General features: G+C 37.1%; 1 protein-coding gene across 3 annotated transcripts in view; it reads left to right on the top strand.

Moving 5' to 3' along the window:
• Positions 1-20,212, top strand: part of LOC139135351 (uncharacterized) — a 121,101-nt gene that overhangs the window by 81,766 nt on the left and 19,123 nt on the right. For 2 of the 3 annotated variants that reach the window (XM_070702702.1, XM_070702700.1), the window contains 30 exons: positions 173-301; positions 456-528; positions 838-1,433; positions 1,973-2,246; positions 2,922-3,042; positions 3,227-3,381; positions 3,495-3,608; positions 3,791-3,928; positions 4,243-4,374; positions 4,700-4,872; positions 5,201-5,289; positions 5,547-5,683; positions 5,833-6,036; positions 6,179-6,255; positions 6,569-6,679; positions 6,881-7,054; positions 8,378-8,506; positions 8,656-8,728; positions 9,141-9,733; positions 10,321-10,594; positions 10,845-10,965; positions 11,337-11,491; positions 11,658-11,771; positions 12,361-12,498; positions 13,003-13,134; positions 13,362-13,534; positions 13,980-14,068; positions 14,353-14,489; positions 15,190-15,392; positions 15,599-15,675. In XM_070702702.1, coding sequence (XP_070558803.1) covers positions 173-301; positions 456-528; positions 838-1,433; positions 1,973-2,246; positions 2,922-3,042; positions 3,227-3,381; positions 3,495-3,608; positions 3,791-3,928; positions 4,243-4,374; positions 4,700-4,872; positions 5,201-5,289; positions 5,547-5,683; positions 5,833-6,036; positions 6,179-6,255; positions 6,569-6,679; positions 6,881-7,054; positions 8,378-8,506; positions 8,656-8,728; positions 9,141-9,733; positions 10,321-10,594; positions 10,845-10,965; positions 11,337-11,491; positions 11,658-11,771; positions 12,361-12,498; positions 13,003-13,134; positions 13,362-13,534; positions 13,980-14,068; positions 14,353-14,489; positions 15,190-15,363 — 4,999 coding nt within the window. In that variant the 3' untranslated portion in view covers positions 15,364-15,392; positions 15,599-15,675. The remainder of the gene's footprint in view (positions 1-172; positions 302-455; positions 529-837; positions 1,434-1,972; positions 2,247-2,921; positions 3,043-3,226; positions 3,382-3,494; positions 3,609-3,790; positions 3,929-4,242; positions 4,375-4,699; positions 4,873-5,200; positions 5,290-5,546; positions 5,684-5,832; positions 6,037-6,178; positions 6,256-6,568; positions 6,680-6,880; positions 7,055-8,377; positions 8,507-8,655; positions 8,729-9,140; positions 9,734-10,320; positions 10,595-10,844; positions 10,966-11,336; positions 11,492-11,657; positions 11,772-12,360; positions 12,499-13,002; positions 13,135-13,361; positions 13,535-13,979; positions 14,069-14,352; positions 14,490-15,189; positions 15,393-15,598; positions 15,676-20,212) is intronic. The other variant, XM_070702701.1, reaches the window with a different exon arrangement.

The raw sequence follows: 20,212 nt of genomic DNA, 5'->3' as shown, positions 1-20,212 counted from the left end.
CCTTTTGCTTGAATTATACTGTCCTATAAATTACTTGCTATCCATTTGTTGCACATACAAAGTCAACCAATTTATAGTGAGTTTCTCTCCTGCAGCATCCTCTAGATGTACATTGTATCTGATCATGTCCATAGAATAACATAAGTTCTGGCTGTTTTGTGCTCTTTTACAGATATCTGGAGTATGCTCTGTTAAAGAAAGAGACCAATACTGTTATCGGTGCAGTACTTGGCAGCTCTCCTGTTGGATACTCAATTGCATTGGAATTCACCATGGCAAACTGGGATGCACTGAGACAAGTGTAAGTAGGACTCCATTGTAAAAATGTAGTGATTATCAGTTGTGGTTTATCCAGTCTATTTTACAAAATTTTGTAATACACGAATGATCCATGGCTCTTCCCCAGTCATGGAGAAACTTAACACACTTTATGTCTTTCACATATTTGATTGCAGCCATGGCAACAGTGCCTTTAACATTGTTTGGCAGTTTGCAGACTTCATGAACACCAGGGCTGATCTAATGAAGGTATGTCACTAACAGTCCCATTGTTTAGCAAATTTGCTAGGCTCCGTGCTTCATCAATTGTCAAAGATAGTCAGGTCTAGTTACCTAAGTTTGAACACTAAAATGTGTTCAATAATAATGCAACAACTTAATGACATGTCTTCTGAATAGAAAACTAGTTTTCATGTTGCTGATATTTATGATATTTGTGCACAACATTTTGCCTCTCAATGACTGAAAGTAAGTCATCATAAACTGATGGAAACTTCATGAATTGCATGTGATATGAGCTACTTTTAATAATCATAGAGTTTTGTATATTTCATAAAGCTTGAAGAGTTTGGCAGGAAGAACATGTATGTACCAGGCTTTCCAGAAAGCACATACCAAAGTACAATGGACAAGGTCAAGTTGAACATTCAGTGGGTGGAAAGAAACTATGAAGCAGTATATCAACAATTGATGGATGCAACAAATAAAACTGAAGAACCACCAGAGAGAGAACCATTTGATGGACGCTTACCAGAAACCTTGAAACCATCCTTGTATTCAATCAGTATCAAGCCATATCTGGATGAAGAGGATGGGGAGAAGAGATTCTCTTTTGATGGCAGTGTTGAAATGACTTTTGAAGTTCTAGACGCTACTGATGTAATCATCTTCCATGCACATGATACCCTGAAAGTGGATGATACACCGGCCATGATCACTGTGGCAGAAAAAGACAATCCTTCACAGACCATCGGTGTGGACAGAGTAGAAATAGTAGAAAAGTATGAATTTGTGAAAGTTTATCTTGTCAGTGATCTGCAGATGGGAACAGAATATGTGATTACTCTCAGTGCATTCACAGGAACTCTGCTGCATTCTGATCTTCTTGGACTCTATCTCAGTAACTACACAGAGGGTGAAAATAATGATATGAAGTAAGTTAAAGAGCTCAATAATATAAATGTGAACATTTACAGGTTATGTGCATGTACGTTTATGTCCATATATGGATAGTCATTTCTCAGACATACCTGAACCAATTTCATTCATTCATTGTCAATTTGTTACACAATAATATCCAAAACAGTTGCCCTGCAACCACTTTGTTATGGCATTTAAATCTGATTCTGCACATTTCAGCTCAGTGCTCCTTTACAAGCATACCAAGCCCCACACACATTGCCACTAACTACTAACCTAATTATTGGCCAGCTCTTTGTTGGAGATAAGGACATAATCTTCTTATAATGTACCACTTTGTATAAAATGGTTGAATTTGTATAAAAATTTTAATTATTAAAGTTCATTGTTATTGCCAAATCTGATCACTTCATGTATAGAACTAAAGGTCTAGTAATAAAGTGTATCACTCATTTTGGAGATGGTACAGTATATCTCATAGGTGCAGCATTTCTTAAGAGCACTTATTATCCAAATATTTGAATTCAAACACAAAATATTGATTATCTTTCAGGCGTGCAATAGCAACCCAGTTTGAGTCCACTTTTGCCAGAAGAGCCTTCCCATGTTTTGATGAACCACAACTCAAGGCCAAGTTTGAAATGACCATCAAGCACAGGAATTCACGCATTGCTCTTTGGAACATGCCAGTGATGGAAACAACTCAAGATGGAGACTGGAATACCACAGTATTTGAAAGGACAAATATTGTCATGCCAACATACCTCATTGCAATCGTGGTTGCAGACTTTGGAAGTCTGGAAATGACAACAGCAAACAACAAGACTGTAAGTAACACAAATTGGTCACTAAAATCTTTGATTGCTAACAATAATAGGTTGAAGTGTAAACATTCATCATTGACGGTATTAGATATCAATGATGACTACTTGTAACATACAATTCATACAGCATAAATATGGTTTCTCATTTGTAAGTGTATGTTGGATTTGTGTATGTATGTATGTATGTTGTCAAACTACTTGACAGAATACTTGTAAAATATGTATGTCCCTGCCTGCAAGCTTAGAACCTTTATAGCAATTATCTGAGGTATTCAATGACATGGGATTTGGATAATGAATTGGAGATGTACACTGATGGCCATAAGCATTTATAGTGCATTCAACATGGAAATTAAATGAGCTCAATGTTAGAATGATGAACAACTGAAACAATTGGTCAAATTTTTTGATCTATCAATTAATCCCATGCTTTACAATATCTGTAATGTTTATGGTAAAACGTTGCGTTGTTTTCTTGATTTTGGTCAAACAACAGTCTCAGAAACCACTTTGTCAATTGCAGTGGAATATTATGTACAAGTCAAGTATGTAGAGACGTCTTATTCAGATTTTGTGATTTGTGGATGTAAGTCAAGTGTTTGTGTAAATGACAATGTTCATGTTTCTATTGTACTTGTGTTGAAATACAAGTAATAATGGACCATTTCATTTGTACAGATGCGTGTGTGGTGTCGTAAAGAAGAAGTATCTAATTTGAACTACTCTCTCCATGTTGGAAGTGAACTCCTGACATACTTTGAAGACTACTTTGAAATTCTAGATCCACTACCAAAACATGGTAATGAAAAACATAACTTATTATTTTTTTGTATCCTTCAAGTTTAACGACTTTAGGATAGGTTATACTCAAATATGATAGTATAATTTCTATGATGCTGCATTGTAAGATGTTCTACTTCTTGAATTGAAGTTTTAGTTTTTGCTTACATTTTTTCATGAATACGGTACTCCTTTTATCTCAGATATGGTCGCTGTTCCTGACTTTGGCTCTGGTGCCATGGAAAACTGGGGATTGATATTGTACAGGGAATCCCTTCTCCTGTATGATCCCGGATACAATTCACAATTCAGAAAGCACAGCGTTGCAGCAGTTATTGCCCATGAATTGGCACACATGGTAAGTGCAGAATTCAATGCATTTCGCGTCCTTTACATGTACCTAATTTTCATATAACATTGTAAACTATAGTTTTCAACTGATTTTGGCACATTGTCATTTTACATTTTCAGTGGTTTGGTAATCTGGTAACTCTGGCCTGGTGGGATCACCTATGGTTGAATGAAGCCTTTGCAAGTTTCCTTGAAACTCCATCACTTGAGGTTGTTGAACCCACCTGGCAGATGGTGAGTAGAGTTCCTGTCTTCTTGAACACTGGCTGATATTGTTTGTTCTGTGATATCATCATCACGAGACAAGTTATAAATCAGTACGAGGGCAGTTTAAACCATTGAAACTGATGATCAGAAATATCAATGATCAATTTTATATTTCTAATGAATATTCCTCATTTGTTCTACATTTACAGTTTGATCAGTTCCATGCACGCGATGACTTGTACAGAGCTTTGGACCATGATGACTCATGGACCTCCAAGCCCACTGTCAGACCTGTAGGCTGGCCAGATGAAATTGATGGCATGTTTGACAGAGTTGCATACCAGAGGGTGAGTTTATTTTTGAGTTAACAATTTGGTCATTGCAATGTCATGTAAACAAATCATAGCTAACCAGATGAAGTGACGAAAGGTTTGACAGAGTCAAATACCAGAGGATGAGTTAATTCTGGGTAAATTCTTGATTCACATTCATATAAGATTTATTTCTCACCTTCGGCTGAAAGTGACATTGATAACTAAAAACAATCACTGTATATCATATCATATATATATATACATCACTGTAATATATGTTTATCAAATATTATCCAAGTACCTTACAACTCAACCTTAATGTTTGTGAGTTTAATCATTGATTACAGGGTTCTGCATTGGTGATGATGATGAGAACATTCCTTGGTGAGGAGACATTCAAGGCAGGACTTCAGACTTATCTGAATAAGTATGCATATTCCAATGCTGTGTCCCATCAATTGTTTGCTGAACTCACAAAGGTAATTATTTACATTCATCAATCTTGAGTTAATTTGCAAAATGTACATACTTTTTTTTGTAAATATTTACTGTATTTACATTAATGATGACCTGAAAATCGGGAAGTTTCCTTGAAAGCTTACAGTCCACTGATGGCCCTGACATTTTCCAATTTCCATGCTGTGTTGATATCAAATAATAAAGCTGTCTATAAGGATGCATATCAATAATTTATGCACAAAAATACTATTTTAATCCTGAAGTAATGCGTCTTAGATTGAAAGTATTTAATTTTACATTTTATCTTGGTTCACCTTTTGTTTGTGAATGGTTGTGCAAACACAGGCCGATGAAGGGAAGAAGGATACAAATGTGACTCAGGTGATGGACACATGGACACTGCAGATGGGATATCCAATTGTCACAGTCACACGTGATGGCAATGTCATACATGCTGACCAGGAGAGATTCCTCATGGATCCTAATGAGACACCCAATAACAACTACTATGATATGGGGTAAGATCAACAAACATGAAAAATTGTTATCTTAAATTGTTCTGTGCTTGGCATGTTCTGTATTATTGGCCTGAATAGATGACTCCATAATGAGGCTGAATTAATCAGGGACCATATTTCACAAAATAGTATATTTTCCTTAACGTTACAGTATGATAATATCAGTACAGTATAGTCAACAAACTGAAGAAATCTCTGCGATCCAGCAGTTCATATGTTTCTCTTGAACAGATAGATAAATATGTTTCCTCCCTGGGTACATGATTTAATTGACCCATTTGTCAAATGAATTTCTGAAAATAAACCCTGTAATGTTTGATGTTCTCAGATATAAATGGTACGTCCCTCTCACCTACACTGACCAAAGAGAGATGTCTTTTGACAGTCCACATGAAACATGGATGAACATGGGACCAGGTATGTCACAATAAAATTATTGTTCATAACTGAAAAACAGAAATTGAGTATTAAGAAATCCATGATTTACCAGCTACATATTAACTTTAATCGTATTGATATTGAAATATATAAGAATGGCAGTGTCCCTCCGTATAAGAAGACATTCACAAAAATAGACATCAAATGTAATGTTTCGAGATACTCTATAAATTTGATTTAATTATCAAATTTAATATAAATTGAGTAACTCCCTTGCGTCACATTCAATTGTACAGCTGATTTCACTCTGACAACAACGAACGACAGCGATTGGTATCTGGTAAACATTGACCACAAAGGATTGTATCGCGTGAAGTATGAAAATGAAAACTGGGACAAACTGGCAAAATTCCTGAAAGAAGGAGATCATACAGTAAGTTCATGGATTTTTACATTGACCTTTGTCAGTGTTATGTACATGCTTAGATTTCTCATTTCACTTTTTCTGTATATTTCCTTGAAGATGATTTCGCAGCAACCCTTCATAGAAATTAATTAAAGAATTTTTTTTGATATTTTAAGAGCATTCCAATCAGGACAAGATCTCAGCTCATTGAAGAGTCATTTTCCATTGCAAATGCCCACCAAATGGACCAGGTCTATTCCATTAAAATGATGGAATACCTATCAAAGGAAACAGAATACTTGCCTTGGTACACAGCAGTATTGAGACATGGATACACTAGAGATATGCTGAAGAGAACTGCAGCCTATGGATACTTGGAGGTACAGTCATTGTTTTCTCAGCAGTTTCAACTGGACCTGTTGATACCATTTTCTGATATCAAAGGTTTTTGAAATTTTATAATCCATATTGTTTGTTTCATAACCTCATTATCAATTTCTTTTTTCTCTTTTTCTGGAACAGGAACACATGAGATGGCTTATCAACAATCAGTACTGGCAACAACGCTGGGACTTCAGTCATGATGATCACCTCTCATAGTGAGTTGCCTTCTTTAAGTACAAACATAAGAAGCGTCCATACTTTAAGTTAGATTCACTGTATCCAAGGTTATGATTTGGATCAGTGGTGACAAAATTTGAGGATTGCTGTTGCTTGTTTTATCATGAACACTGATAAGTATGTAGGTCCTCTTTTGAAAAGAAATCATTAGTTTCCAAACTTTGTTGTATTGATAAAGAGAGTCGTGGCTCAGATAAAATTTCAAATGATGTTGCTTTTGTCATGGTATATTTTTTGTGTCACGAGTATCAAGCATTGTTGAATCTTGTCTTCACACATTATACATAACAGTTACAAACAAATCAATGCACAAGAGACTGCCTGTTACTATGGACACCAGGACTGTGTGGACAACGCCAAGGCTCAGTTCAGTCAATGGTTGGACAATGTGGAAGACACCAAGTAAGTTATTAAGAGATCATAGTATGGACCAATGTGACAGCTAATCCTAGAATAAATATTTTAACTTTAAACTACATTCCACATTATTAGCTTGCTGAGATGATGTGGTTTTTGCATCAGTGCATTATCAAAAAACACTAAGTCTTTTTCTCTGTTTGATCACCAAATTTAAACGTTATCTTTCACTTATTTTTTTTTCAGTCTCATCCACTTCAATATCAAGGACACAGTGTATTGCAGTGCCATTAAGTACGGCACTGAAGACGTTTGGGAGAGAGTACTGACCCTGTATGACAGCGGTAAAATCCCATCTGGTGAAAGAAGTAGTATACGCTCTGCGTTGGCATGCTCTGACAAACAGTGGATACTCAAAAGGTAAATTTGAATCAATTCTTACAAATAAATGTTCATAGCAGCTCATCTTCAATTGGATCATTTCTTCAAATCAAGAGGCAGAATATACCTACCATCATGATGCTTACTGCCTTTGATTGACCTGAACTCTCCAACTTTCATGTAAGTTATAAAGGTATTTCGCCCTCTGAAGCTCAGGCTCCCATCAGTAATTTAACAATGATTCTGCAGGGCCATCAAAGTCGGTTACGAGCCAAAGTGATTTTGGTGAAATTTACATGGCATCTTTCAATTTTGGCAAGACAGCAGTGTTATTTCTAAACATGTGACAGCCATATCATGTTTGATATAACTAAAAGCTTTATCACCACCATGACTGGTCACAAACAACTCTCTTCAAACCACCTACCATGGGTTAAGGTCATGTTTGTTGAAATCAGCTCACAGTTGGAATTAAGGTGAAGTACTACGAATTACGTCAAAATTAAGTTGTGGTGTCATTTTCTTGAAACTTGGCACAAATATTCTTGGAAGTTGTGCAAGTGCAAAAATGAAATAAAAAATGAGGGTCACCATGCTTGTTTCCATGGAAACGGACGTTAAAATGGCGCCGTTAGAAATAAATAAAAATGATATAATTCACTTAAACTAAAGAAAGCAATTATAAAACGCTTAGGAAATGAGTTAATTTTAATAAATACCAAGACTTAAGATCCATATCTATCGAATGTATAGTTTTCATGATTTTTGTGAAGAAATTTTAACATAAGTATCGATTACAAAATGACGATATCGAAATTATATCACTACATAATTTTCTAACTTTCTTCCTGTCGCTTTGAATGGTGTCATTTTGACCAAACTTGGCGAATAAACTCCTGACATAATACCATTTAGTTTACACTTTTAATAAAACGGTGTCACCACGCTACTTTTTACAATATCTCCAGGTGAATGGGTAATTTGCGCCATATAAATTGGAGAGAAATGTTAATTTTTCGCTCATATTGAATAAAAACCAGCTTCCTAGGGGGTTAAAATATGACAAGGTTATAGGTCACATGTATTTCTAAGACACTGGGTCAAAAAATTAGGTAAAAGCGCAATTTCAACAATGACAGGTGATGTTAAATACATGCGCTACAAAATAACCCATTTGCGGCAGGCTGGAGTTAAATCTGCGCAGAAACGTTCTAAAGCGTGTGCGCGTCCGAATTCGTCGCCCTTTACCTTAAATGAAGAAATTCAGGTAGATTATCTCATCTAGTTCTAGATCTAATGGAATTATGATAAACAAATTTATTTGTTTGTAGTACTAACTCTTTGGACTTTCTTTTGCTTCAGATATATGGATTATGCCTTGGGTAATGGCATAGCCAACAGTGTTATTGGCAGTGTCCTACGCAACTCTCCCATTGGTTACTCTATGGCATTTGACTTCACCATGGCAAACTGGGACTCTTTGAGAGAAGTGTAAGTATTGATTAATTTCGTAATCAAGCTATAATGATACAAAACTACCAACGTCGTTATCTACATCCGAGCACATTTCTCAAATTAATTGGTTCCAATATGTCTTTTTCTTTTTTCAAATCAAGCCTAATACTTGTTCATAATTTCAGGCATGGAAGCAGTGCATTCAGCATTGTATGGCAATTTGCGGACTTCATGAACACTGATGGAGATCTCATGAAGGTGAGCATAACACTTATTTTGGTCTGCTGAGAATATCCTGTAATCAGGAAAAATCCAGACCTTTCCCTAGGAAACGCCCTAGAAAATTTTCACGAGAGGACCTGTGTGGTGTGGGCTGATTTTGCCTGTTTACATTTTGTGGAGTTTTCATTCTAACTTGAAAAAAAAATTTCTGTGTAGCGTTTGCATGTGGACGCCATTGGAGGGTGCCATACACTCAGTCTGTTGCTTTGTTTGGGGAGAACTCTGAAAATCTCTGATATCTTGAGAATAATCCAATTTGTATGATAATAAGATAATTCCAATGTTTGACTCAACATAAACCTCCAATTAATTTTACATTTGATTACTTCATAAACTGAGATGAAAATGAGTAATACTTTTGTTTTCAAACTTATTTTGTCCATTTTAGCTTGAATTGTTTGGTAAAAAGAACATGTATGTACCAGGCTTTCCAGAGAACACCTACCAGAGCACTGTGGACAAGGTCAAGTTGAACATTCAGTGGATGAAACGAAACTATGAAGCAGTTTATCAACAATTGATGGATGCAACAAGTAAGACTGAAGAACCAGCAGATGAGAAAGAACCATTTGATGGACGCTTACCAGACACACTGGCACCTTCTCTGTACACCATCAGCGTCAAACCATATCTGGATGAAGAAGATGGGGGGAAGAGATTCACCTTTGATGGCAGTGTTGAAATTGTTTTTGAGGTTTTGAACTCTACTGATGTCATTGTATTACATGCACATGACACTCTGAAAGTGAACGATTCAGACTCAATGATCACTGTAGCTTTAAAAGGTGATCCTTCACAGACCATTGGTGTGGACAGAGTAGAAATAGTTGAAAAGTATGAATTTGTAAAGATCTACCTATCAAGTGAACTTGAGGCAGGCCTTGAGTACATTGTTACAATGGACTCATTCACCGGAACTCTCCATCATGCTGACTTCCAGGGATTGTATCTTAGTAACTACACAGAAAACGAGGAAACAAAGTAAGTGCTGGCAAACTACATATGGTTTTATAGGTGACATTTTCATTTGAATGAACCATGGTACCAAGAAAACTACACGCACAAACGAACACAGGAATGTGTGTATTCCTGTGTGTGTATTTATCAACATGCATTTGTTTGTACTGCTATATTATATTTTCTTCTCTTCAGAAGTTAGGTTCAAAACACTGGAGAAGTCAAAGTGTGTCTATTCATAATATTTTTGTGGTATACTCAAAGCTGTGTATACTGTGTCAAGTAATTCAGACTTTATAACTTGTCCCAATTTCAGACAAATGGCCATCAAAATTATCCGCACCACTCACATTTTGCTTGAAGCTCTAATACACAAATGTGAAGTTTTCTGCTTCAAGGAAAAAATGTTCTGACCATTTTCTCATCATAAAATACATCTGATCAACCAACAAACACACTATGTGGAGACTGTGTCATCAACAATGACTTACTTGTTCTTTTTTTTTTTTGTCAAAATTTAAACCCAATTAGTTTAGACCAGATTGTGTCATTTAAGAGTTGAACCACCTTACTTTTGTACTTCATCCAATGGTACTTTCATTCATTTGCAGACATATGGTTGCCACTCAGTTCGAAATTGCCAGTGCAAGAAGAGCCTTCCCATGTTTTGATGAACCAGCTCTCAAGGCTTACTTTGATGTGACCATCATACACAAAAACACCAGAATTGCACTCTGTAATATGCCTGTGAAGGAGACAACCACTAATGGTGACTGGAACACAACTGTTTTTGACATAACATCCGTTGTCATGCCAACATACTTGGTCGCCATGGTAGTGGCAGATTTCAGAAGCATGGAAATGCAGACAGCAAATGGCAAGATAGTAAGTACAAGGAACATACCGGTATGTGACCAAACAATTCAAGTATCTGTTGTGTGAGATATTTAACATGTAAACATTGCTGCTGCAAGAGTCAGACATACATGTATGCAGTATAACAGTTCCAATCTGGCATAGTTGTACTTTACTTTATCAGACTCTGGCATTTACCCAAACATTGTACAAGTACTTTGTTGTAGAACACTGAACATGATTTTTAGCGATCATTATAAGTTCCGTGTTTCGTTGACAGATGCGAGTTTGGTCCCGACCAGAAGCAGTATCATCTCTGAACTACTCTATGCATGTTGGAAGTGACATGTTGGATTTCTTGGAGGACTATTGGGGTATTGAGTATCCACTGCCTAAAGAGGGTAATGAGAACTTTTTTTTTTGCAAACCAACATGCAGAAATGTAATACTAAGTGAAAAATACAACAACACTATTTAAACATGACATCTATGGAAGAACCCTCAGCATGAAAGGAGGAAACGATATGAGTGAGATTATCATCAAAATATCTTTCAATTGGCAAAAAAAATTCAAATCAAACTATGTAGGGAAGAGACATATCAATATCACAGTTGAAAGAGATTTCATCACAATCTGACAAGTACCCCACCTGTTTAAACATTTTTTCGTTTTCCACGATGTGTGTTCAATGCTGGTATTGGGTTTTTGTGTCACTTCTGTCTCCACAAGTATTTTGATACTAATTTGTCACTATTTCTCTATTTTGTTAAGATATGGTTGCAATTCCTGACTTCTACTTTGGTGCCATGGAGAACTGGGGATTGATTTTGTACAGGGAGACAGGTCTGATGTACGACCCTGATGTGAATGACCAGTACAGAAAACACAGTGTAGCTAATGTGATTGGTCATGAATTAGCTCACATGGTAAGAAGCCAGTCACTGTGTTCATGCAGCATTACACTTCACAGAGTTTGATGTAAATTTAAAACATTCTGACTGCCAAAATTTGAATTCTCCATCTTGCCATAGTTATGTTTCAAAAATCTTACTCCTTTTACATACAGTTACATTATTTTATCCTCTGTTTCAGTGGTTTGGAAATTTGGTGACTCTGGAATGGTGGGACCACGTCTGGTTGAATGAGGGCTATGCCACATTCTACACTCTACATGCACTGGATGCTGTTGAACCAACCTGGGACGTGGTAAGATCGTATTTTTGTTTTCAACAAAAGAACAGAGAGCGCCTTGCCTGAAGTTATGTAATTCTGTAACTCCTAGCATTTTATACAAGTGGATATCATGCATGAATGATGTGTGCACTCATTTCATCAATCAAAACATTACATGTTGATTGAATACTGAAAAACACTTGCCATATACAACCAATGCAAGACTGTCACTTGTTTAAAAATATATCGTATTTTTGAGTTTAGTTTCTTTTGTTTTCACTTTTTAGATTCATGTGAATATTGATTTTTTTTGACAAATTGATTAGCGTTTCAGTGCAGCTGCTTAGGAACCCAATTAATGCATACACAGAATATTCAGACTTTAAAGTCATTTTCTAATATAGTGAAACTTGTTTGTTTCAGTGTCTTGCCTTGGTACCAACGATGTTGGTGTTTGAGGGTGCCTCATATTGTATTGAATTTTCTGGAACATTCCATTCAAACAATTTAAGTCCATTATGTTTAAGATTGTATGAAGATAACCACCATTTACATCTGATGTTTTTTCCATAGTATACTTATTAACAATATGACATTTGTCACATTTATGTTACACACCCAGTACAACCACAAACATCAACGAGATAACTTGTACCGCGCCTTCGACTTTGATGATTCTTGGTCCTCACACCCGACGGTACGACCCGTAGGCTGGACAGCTGACATTTGGGGTCAGTTTGACAGAATAGGATACCAGAGGGTAAGTTCCTGTCACTTTCTGCTTGCATTTGTTATTATTTGTCATTTCTGAGGTTTAAAGTCCAATAAGTAGTCATGTTCATTGAATGACCTATAGGTTGAGGTTGTCACCAAGTTATGTTATTCTGTCATAAAACATCCACATCATCAAATCCTTGCAAATGACTGAACACTTTAAGAAAACTCGGCCCAATATTCACCATGAAAATAGTCAGGCCTCCCTAGATTGGTTGTCCTTATGAAGCAAACTGACACCCTAAGATTATGGTGACTTGTACAACTGTTAATGTTCAGTGCGAGTCCAGTATGCCTCAGTCCTGATTAATGAGAAAGAGATTCCACTGAAATAGATGAATGTGCCACAGGAGGTATCTTAATGTTGACAATATCTTTGGATGGGTATGTTGCAAGTGGATACATGGTATCAGTTTATTATTCGAAGCATCATATTCTTTTGTCCATAGTTTGCATAATTAGCTAAATTTTTTCAAATTCATTCGTACAGGGTGCTTGCATGAGCATGATGATGGAGTCATTCTTGGGCATGGACACATACAAAACTGGAATTACAAACTATCTCTATAAATACCAATATTCAAATGCTGCCACCGATGACTTGCTTGATGAGCTCACCATGGTAAGGAATTTCACATTATGTTTTCTTCCCCTCAGCATTAATTGAAGTACCAGCAAATTAATTCAAGAAACTTTCAGTCATATTTACTGAGAAACTAACATAGAAAATGTTCTGACATTCTAAAAATTACTTTGGCCTTTAATAGTTTCAAAGAAAGTAACCGGCACTTTGTTGACAGCTGATGTCATTTTACTCTCACACAAATTGACAATACCTGTCTATCATAGGCTGATGAAGGCAAGAAGGATACCGATGTAAAGAAAGTGATGGACACCTGGCTGCTCCAGATGGGATATCCAGTGGTGACTCTGTCACGTGATGGTAACACAATTCATGCAGAGCAGACCAGATTCATCATGGATCCAAATGAAGAACCCAATGACGAACACTATGACATGGGGTATGTGTTCACAGAAAGTATTCAATAAGTTGAAAAGGAATTTTTTCCCATAAACCTTGTTGTTGACTTATCAGCCATATCACAGCTGTCTTACCACTTGATGTTTTTTATAATGTGACAGGTGAAGGATAGTAAAAAAAGTTCCAGTCTTCATTGATGCAATTGATTTGAAATGTTAGCATTTGGTATCAGTTTGCAATGTTTTTAAAATCCTCCAGCAGCACTTGACAAGAAAAATAGAAAGAGACCTCATGAAAGTTTCCTTTAAATGATATATTCAGGTGTATAAGGTGTATAAGGTATGGTTCCATGCACTGAGATCTTCAGACTTCAAAGTTGTTTTCATCACTTTTTTCTCAGTGTTGCATTCACGGTTGTCATTGTATGTGCCTTTCTGACTGAACAAACCTGATATCTAAAACCTCCTGAACCTTATTATTTCCAGATATCTGTGGTATGTTCCAGTGACGTACACTGATCAGAGTTCAATGAACTTTACTGATCCAATGGAGACATGGATGGACAGAGGACCAGGTATGGATATGTTAAGCAACAACAGACAGTAATCATGATTTTTACAAAGAGCAGTTGAAGTACCCATACATGATCATAGCTCCTTACCTTTGTACAGGACTAATAGTCATACTGAGAGCAATGTCATTGTGCCAAAACCCTAATGTACAAATGCCATGAATTTTCACACAACCTCAGGGCCCAGGGTAGCATTTCAAGTGTTTTGCATTGTTTATATACAATTGACTGTACAGCAGGTAGATGTACTAGTTACCGCTTTAATAACAAAATATCTCTTCCATCAGCTGACTTCAACATCCCAACGTCCAATGATGATGATTGGTACTTGGTTAACATCAACCAGAATGGTTTCTACCGCGTCAAGTATGAGGATGCCAACTGGAACAAATTGGCCACTTATCTGAAAGAAAAAGATCACAAGGTAACTCCTCAAATAAGAATGTTTCATTCTAAACTGACTACTGTGATTCTTTAAATGCAATCTCTATGTAATTGGTTTTAAGTATCTTCAATGTTGATATCTAACATTGTACTTACGGTCTACTGGTAGTATAGTGAGAGCTGATATGTGCTCTGTATTTCTGCTGCAGTACAAGGGGCACACAGCGTAAACCCAGCAGAGCCAGCAAACTGTACATCACAAAACTGTGTTGCCTAAGGGGTATTGACTGCAATGCTTACCCAACCAGGACCTCCAAAGTAAAAACAATTGACAATTTCCTACCGGCTTCACTGTTCTAAAGAGAACAGCAGTTATTCCCTCTGTAATGTCAGGCACATTGATTCAGAACAGCATAAATATCCCATCATAAATGTCCGTCTAACTATCTGTACGAATGTAAAATCAGACAGTTAATGCATGTACAGTGCAAGGATTTTGATATGCAAATGACTTATGTGCATACATGTATTCTTCAGTGACACAAAAGTGTATGACAACATTCCATATCAGATGGTGTCTGTTCACCTGCCGATGATGCAATATTGCACTGAGCATTTGTTATGTAACAAAAGTTAATATCAATAATTTGAAACCACAGACAGCTTGTTGGAAGATATGAAGGCATTTCAGCCTTCATGAACGCTATCTCACTATCTGTCAATCTGGAACTTTTTCCCAGACCATTCCAGTCAGGACAAGAAGCCAACTGTTAGAAGATGCCTTCTCCATTGCAAATGCCCACCAAATGGACCAAGTCTATTCCATCAAACTGCTGGAATATCTATCTAAGGAAACAGAATACACGCCTTGGTACACAGTTATACTGAGACATGGATACACCAGGATATGCTGAAGAGAACTGCAGCATATGGATACTTTGAGGTATGTATACTGTTCAATGCCTGTACCTTGCTCAATGCTCTGTGACTGTTGCATCATCATACAAGTCAGTTGAAAAGGATCAGAATTTACATCACTGATATTTATGTGATTCAAGAATCAAATAGAATAGCTACCCGAATTTTCACAGCAAATACTCTACTTTGATGATGCCTTCATGGCGCTTATTTTCTTCTGTTTCCCCAAAGGAACATCTACGATCATTAATCGGCAGCATTTACTGGGAACAGCAATGGGACTTTAACCATGATGATCACTTAACATAGTGAGTACATGTATTTCTCAATGAGCTGTATGCACTGTTTATATAATAGTTGAATGGTGGATACACTTTGCTGTGGGAATTTCAAAATGTAATATTGTTAGCTGTCTCAAACATCATCACATTCAGCAGCAATTTTTTCTTGTCTTGCACAAAATCTCCCAGTGGGTTTGTGTCTGGACAGGATTATTGAATTTTGATTCATGGACATCAAGGATGTTTGTTTCCCATGTGTTCTGTGGCATATTTGTAATGTACATCTACAAGACCTTATGTGAATTTAACCCTGACACCAACCATGATCTGTCCCAAAACCATTGTTATCAGTGGCGATTATGGACCTGTTTACAGGGATTTTGGGATGAACAGCCTAACTCTTTCACCCTAAGCTAGTCCATAGACTCTCGAGAAAAACGGGACAGGCAACTGCTGAGGTTTCTTTGTGCGATCTATCTTTGAATACATTAAAGTTTATTTGCCAAGCGGTCCCCGACAACAATACTTCGTATTTAACACTGAATCTCATTAACGATCAAACTGACGTTCTGAATATGTACACTTTGCTCTTGCATGGCACGTTCCGAGTAATGACACAGAAAATTTTGAGGGGTTTTTAGTCCCCACGGACACCGTCCGGGGGGACTTATAGGTTTGGTCATGTCCGTGCGTCCGTCCGTCCGTTCACGCAGATATCTCAGAGACGCCTGGAGCGATTTCGTTCAAACTTGGTACAAGGATAGTACCATACCTCATACAGATGCACGTCGATTTGTTTCACAATGCGATCAAATTTGGCCGTGGTAGAGGACTTTTTAGTTTTCACCTCCATAGACTCCCATGTATAAGGCAGACCATAGACTCCCATGTATAAGGCAGTCCATAGACTCCCATGTATAAGGCAGACCATAGACTCCCATGTATAAGGCAGTCCATAGACTCCCATGTATAAGGCAGTCCATAGACTCCCATGTATAAGGGAGTACATAGACTCCCATGTATAAGGCCAAGATAAATAAAAATTTAGTTTCTCATCGTATTCATATTGCAAAAAGGATGCAGTGACACAGTTTTTAGTCCCCACAGATAAAGTCCAGGGGGCTCATAGATTGGGTCATGTCAGTCCATGAGTCCATCCTTTCACGCAGGTATCTCAGACACTTTGACAAAATGTCATGTGACCTTGGTGACCTTTGACTTCGAATATAGATATTTGTCCATAACTCAGTAACCACAAGTGGTAAACCTTTCATATATGGTATGATGGGACACCCTATGACGCCACATATTGTACCTCATTAATTATGTGCATATCTAATTTTGAGCGAGCCAATAGAGCTAGAGGTCTGATTTTTGGTATATATGGATAACTTAGCAATACAATTTTTTTGACAAAATGTCACGTGACCTTGGTGACCTTTAACCTCAAATATACATATTTGTCCATAACTCAGTAATCACTAATGCTACACCTTCATATTTGGTATGATGGGACACCTTATGACACACATATTGTACCTCATTAATTATGTGCATATCTAATTTTGAGCAAGCCAATAGAGCCAGAGGTCTGATTTTTGGTATGTAGGGATAACTTAGCAATACAATTTTTTTGACAAAATGTCAAGTGATCTCAATGACCTTTGACCTCAAATATACATATTTGTGCATAACTCAGTAACCACAAGTGCTACACTCTTCATATTTGGTATGATGGGACACCTCATGACGCCACATATTGTACCTCATTAATTATGCGCATATGTAATTTTGAGCGAGCCAAAAGAGCTAGAGGTCTGATTTTTGGTATATAGGGATAACTTAGCAATACAATTATTTTGAAAAAATGTAATGTGACCTCAATAACCTTTGACCTCAAATATACATATTTGTCCAAAACTCAGTAACCACAAATGCTACACCCTTCATATTTGGTATGATGGGACACCTTATGACGCCACATATTGTACCTCATTAATTATGCACATATCTAATTTTGAGTGAGCGAATAGAGCTAGAGGTCTGATTTTTGGTGTATAGGGATAACTTTGCAATACAATTTTTTTGACAAAATGTCACGTGACCTTGGTGACCTTTGACCTCAAATATACATATTTGTCAATAACTCAGTAACCACAAGTGCTACACCCTTCATATATGGTATGATGGGACACCTTATGACGCCACATATTGTTCCTCATTAATTATGTGCATATCTAATTTTGAGCGAGCCAATAGAGCTAGAGGTCTGATTTTTGGTATGTAGGGATAACTTAGCAATACAATTTTTTTGACAAAATGTCACGTGACCTCGGTGACCTTTGACCCCAAATATACATATTTGTCCATAACTCAGGAACCACAAGTGCTACACCCTTCATATTTGGTATGATGGGACACCTTATTACGCCACATATTGTACCTCATTCAATATGTGCATATGTAATTTTGAGCGAGCCAAAAGAGGTAAATGTATGATTTTTAGTATATAGGGATAGACTATAGGATAGAAATTTTTTGACAAAATGTCATGTGACCTCAATAACCGTTTACCTAAAATACACGATTATGTCAATAAATAAGTAACCACAAGTGCTATGTCCTTTATATTTAGTAGGATCATAGACTCTCGAGAAAAACGGGACAGGCAACTGCTGAGGTTTCTTTGTGCGATCTATCTTTGAATACATTAAAGTTTATTTGCCAAGCGGTCCCCGACAACAATACTTCGTACTTAACACTGAATCTCATTAACGATCAAACTGACGTTCTGAATATGTACACTTTGCTCTTGCATGGCACGTTCCGAGTAATGACACAGAGAATTTTGAGGGTTTTTGATACTAGTCATGGTGAATGTTCTGGTAACGATGAAGATCACATTTTGGATTCAAGCCGAAGCCAACGGGAAAAACCAGACGATAAAAACTGTGTACATTTAGCCATAGACGCTACAGAAAACTCTTGCTAGATATCGACAATATAAGTTTACATTCCCTACCATAAAAATCTCCGATAACAACAAACATTTACAAGTTAGACATGTTTACACTTCCCCAGTCCTGCGAAACGAAAATCTGACCTTTATTTCATCTGTCACGCAACATTTGACGAAAATCAGGGAACACAAAAAATGACTACTCCATCGGAGCCCAAAAACGACCTCTAACATTTTGGTACTGTTTTAGCCTAAAGAAACACCAAAGTGCGGATAAGCTACACATGTTTACATCCTTAAAGTACTAGAAAATATATTTGTAACACTGACTTTCGCTGTCAGGAGAAACTTCGGGAGAAACTTCGCGATAAATCGGGACTATCCATCGGTTGGTGGAGTCAGAAGCAGTAAGGTAGACATGCATTTACACAAAGCTGAACGCTGTCCTCATAAATTTGGCCGTTCACAGTTTTCAAACAACAACATTTCAGTAGTTAACATACATACTTTACCGAATCATGGAGCACTCCTCGCACAGAAAATATTCCGACGGTTAAAAAACTGCAAAAACGAGGGAAAATTCGGAGATACACGGACGATTGCGGAATGTAAACAACTCTGTGATGTCAACTGCTGTTAAGTCTGGAACTGCAGCGGTATGTGTTTCGGATTTCTATTCGAAACTTTGTCACTTTACAGCAACATACTGACTCCCTGCAGACTTCTAGTTGCATCGAATCTCGCTACCAATATGTAAAAAGTACTTTAAAACCATTTTGACGAATTCTTCTCAAAATAGTTGTAACACTTTTATTTCTAAAAATGGACTTGCGGGTAATCCGGAATAACTTGTAATCCGAAAACATTATTACCGTACACCCGCATGCACGTGTCTCTGAACCGGACGTTGTGCAATTGATCGGGTCCAGCTTCATTCCTTCCCCGACCCATTAACACCTCTTAATTATTCCAAGATAGATCAGACGCTGCTAATCCCATAGACCCTTTGTTCTCTATCGGAGTTGCATGTCCCGTTTTTCTCGAGAGTCTATGGTAGGATGGGAGACCTTATGACAACACATGCTTTACCTCGTTAATTATGCCCATATATAATTGTGGGCAAGCCAATAGAGCTAGAGGTCTGAATTTTGGCATATATGGATTAGTTAGCAATACAATGGTTTTTTTTCAAAATGTCACGTGACCTTGATGACCTTTGACCTTGAATATGCATATATATGCATAACTCAGTAATCACAAGTTCTTTACGCTTCAATTTATTATGCACATATGTATTTCTTGGCTGGCCAATACAGCTAGAGGTTTGATCTTTTTTCCCGATTTAGAACCATAACTTAGACATGCCTCTTGTTTCAAATTGGGAACAATGACATAGACCTATGTGTCCATAGATCTGAACATATACACTTTAGTGATACTTCTTAATGACCTCATTTCCCTGCCCCCTCAAGACTAATACTCCTATTACAAGTGGGGACTATGTCATTGTCAATGACTTGTTGATACTAGTCATGGTGAATGTTCTGGTAACGATGAAGATCACATTTTGGATTCAAGCCGAAGCCAACGGGAAAAACCAGACGA

The sequence above is a fragment of the Ptychodera flava genome, chromosome 6, assembly GCF_041260155.1.
Source record: "Ptychodera flava strain L36383 chromosome 6, AS_Pfla_20210202, whole genome shotgun sequence".
Lineage (NCBI taxonomy): Eukaryota > Metazoa > Hemichordata > Enteropneusta > Ptychoderidae > Ptychodera > Ptychodera flava.
The sequence above is the reverse complement of the archived record's forward strand: the minus strand, read 5'-3'. Positions and strand labels throughout refer to the sequence as shown.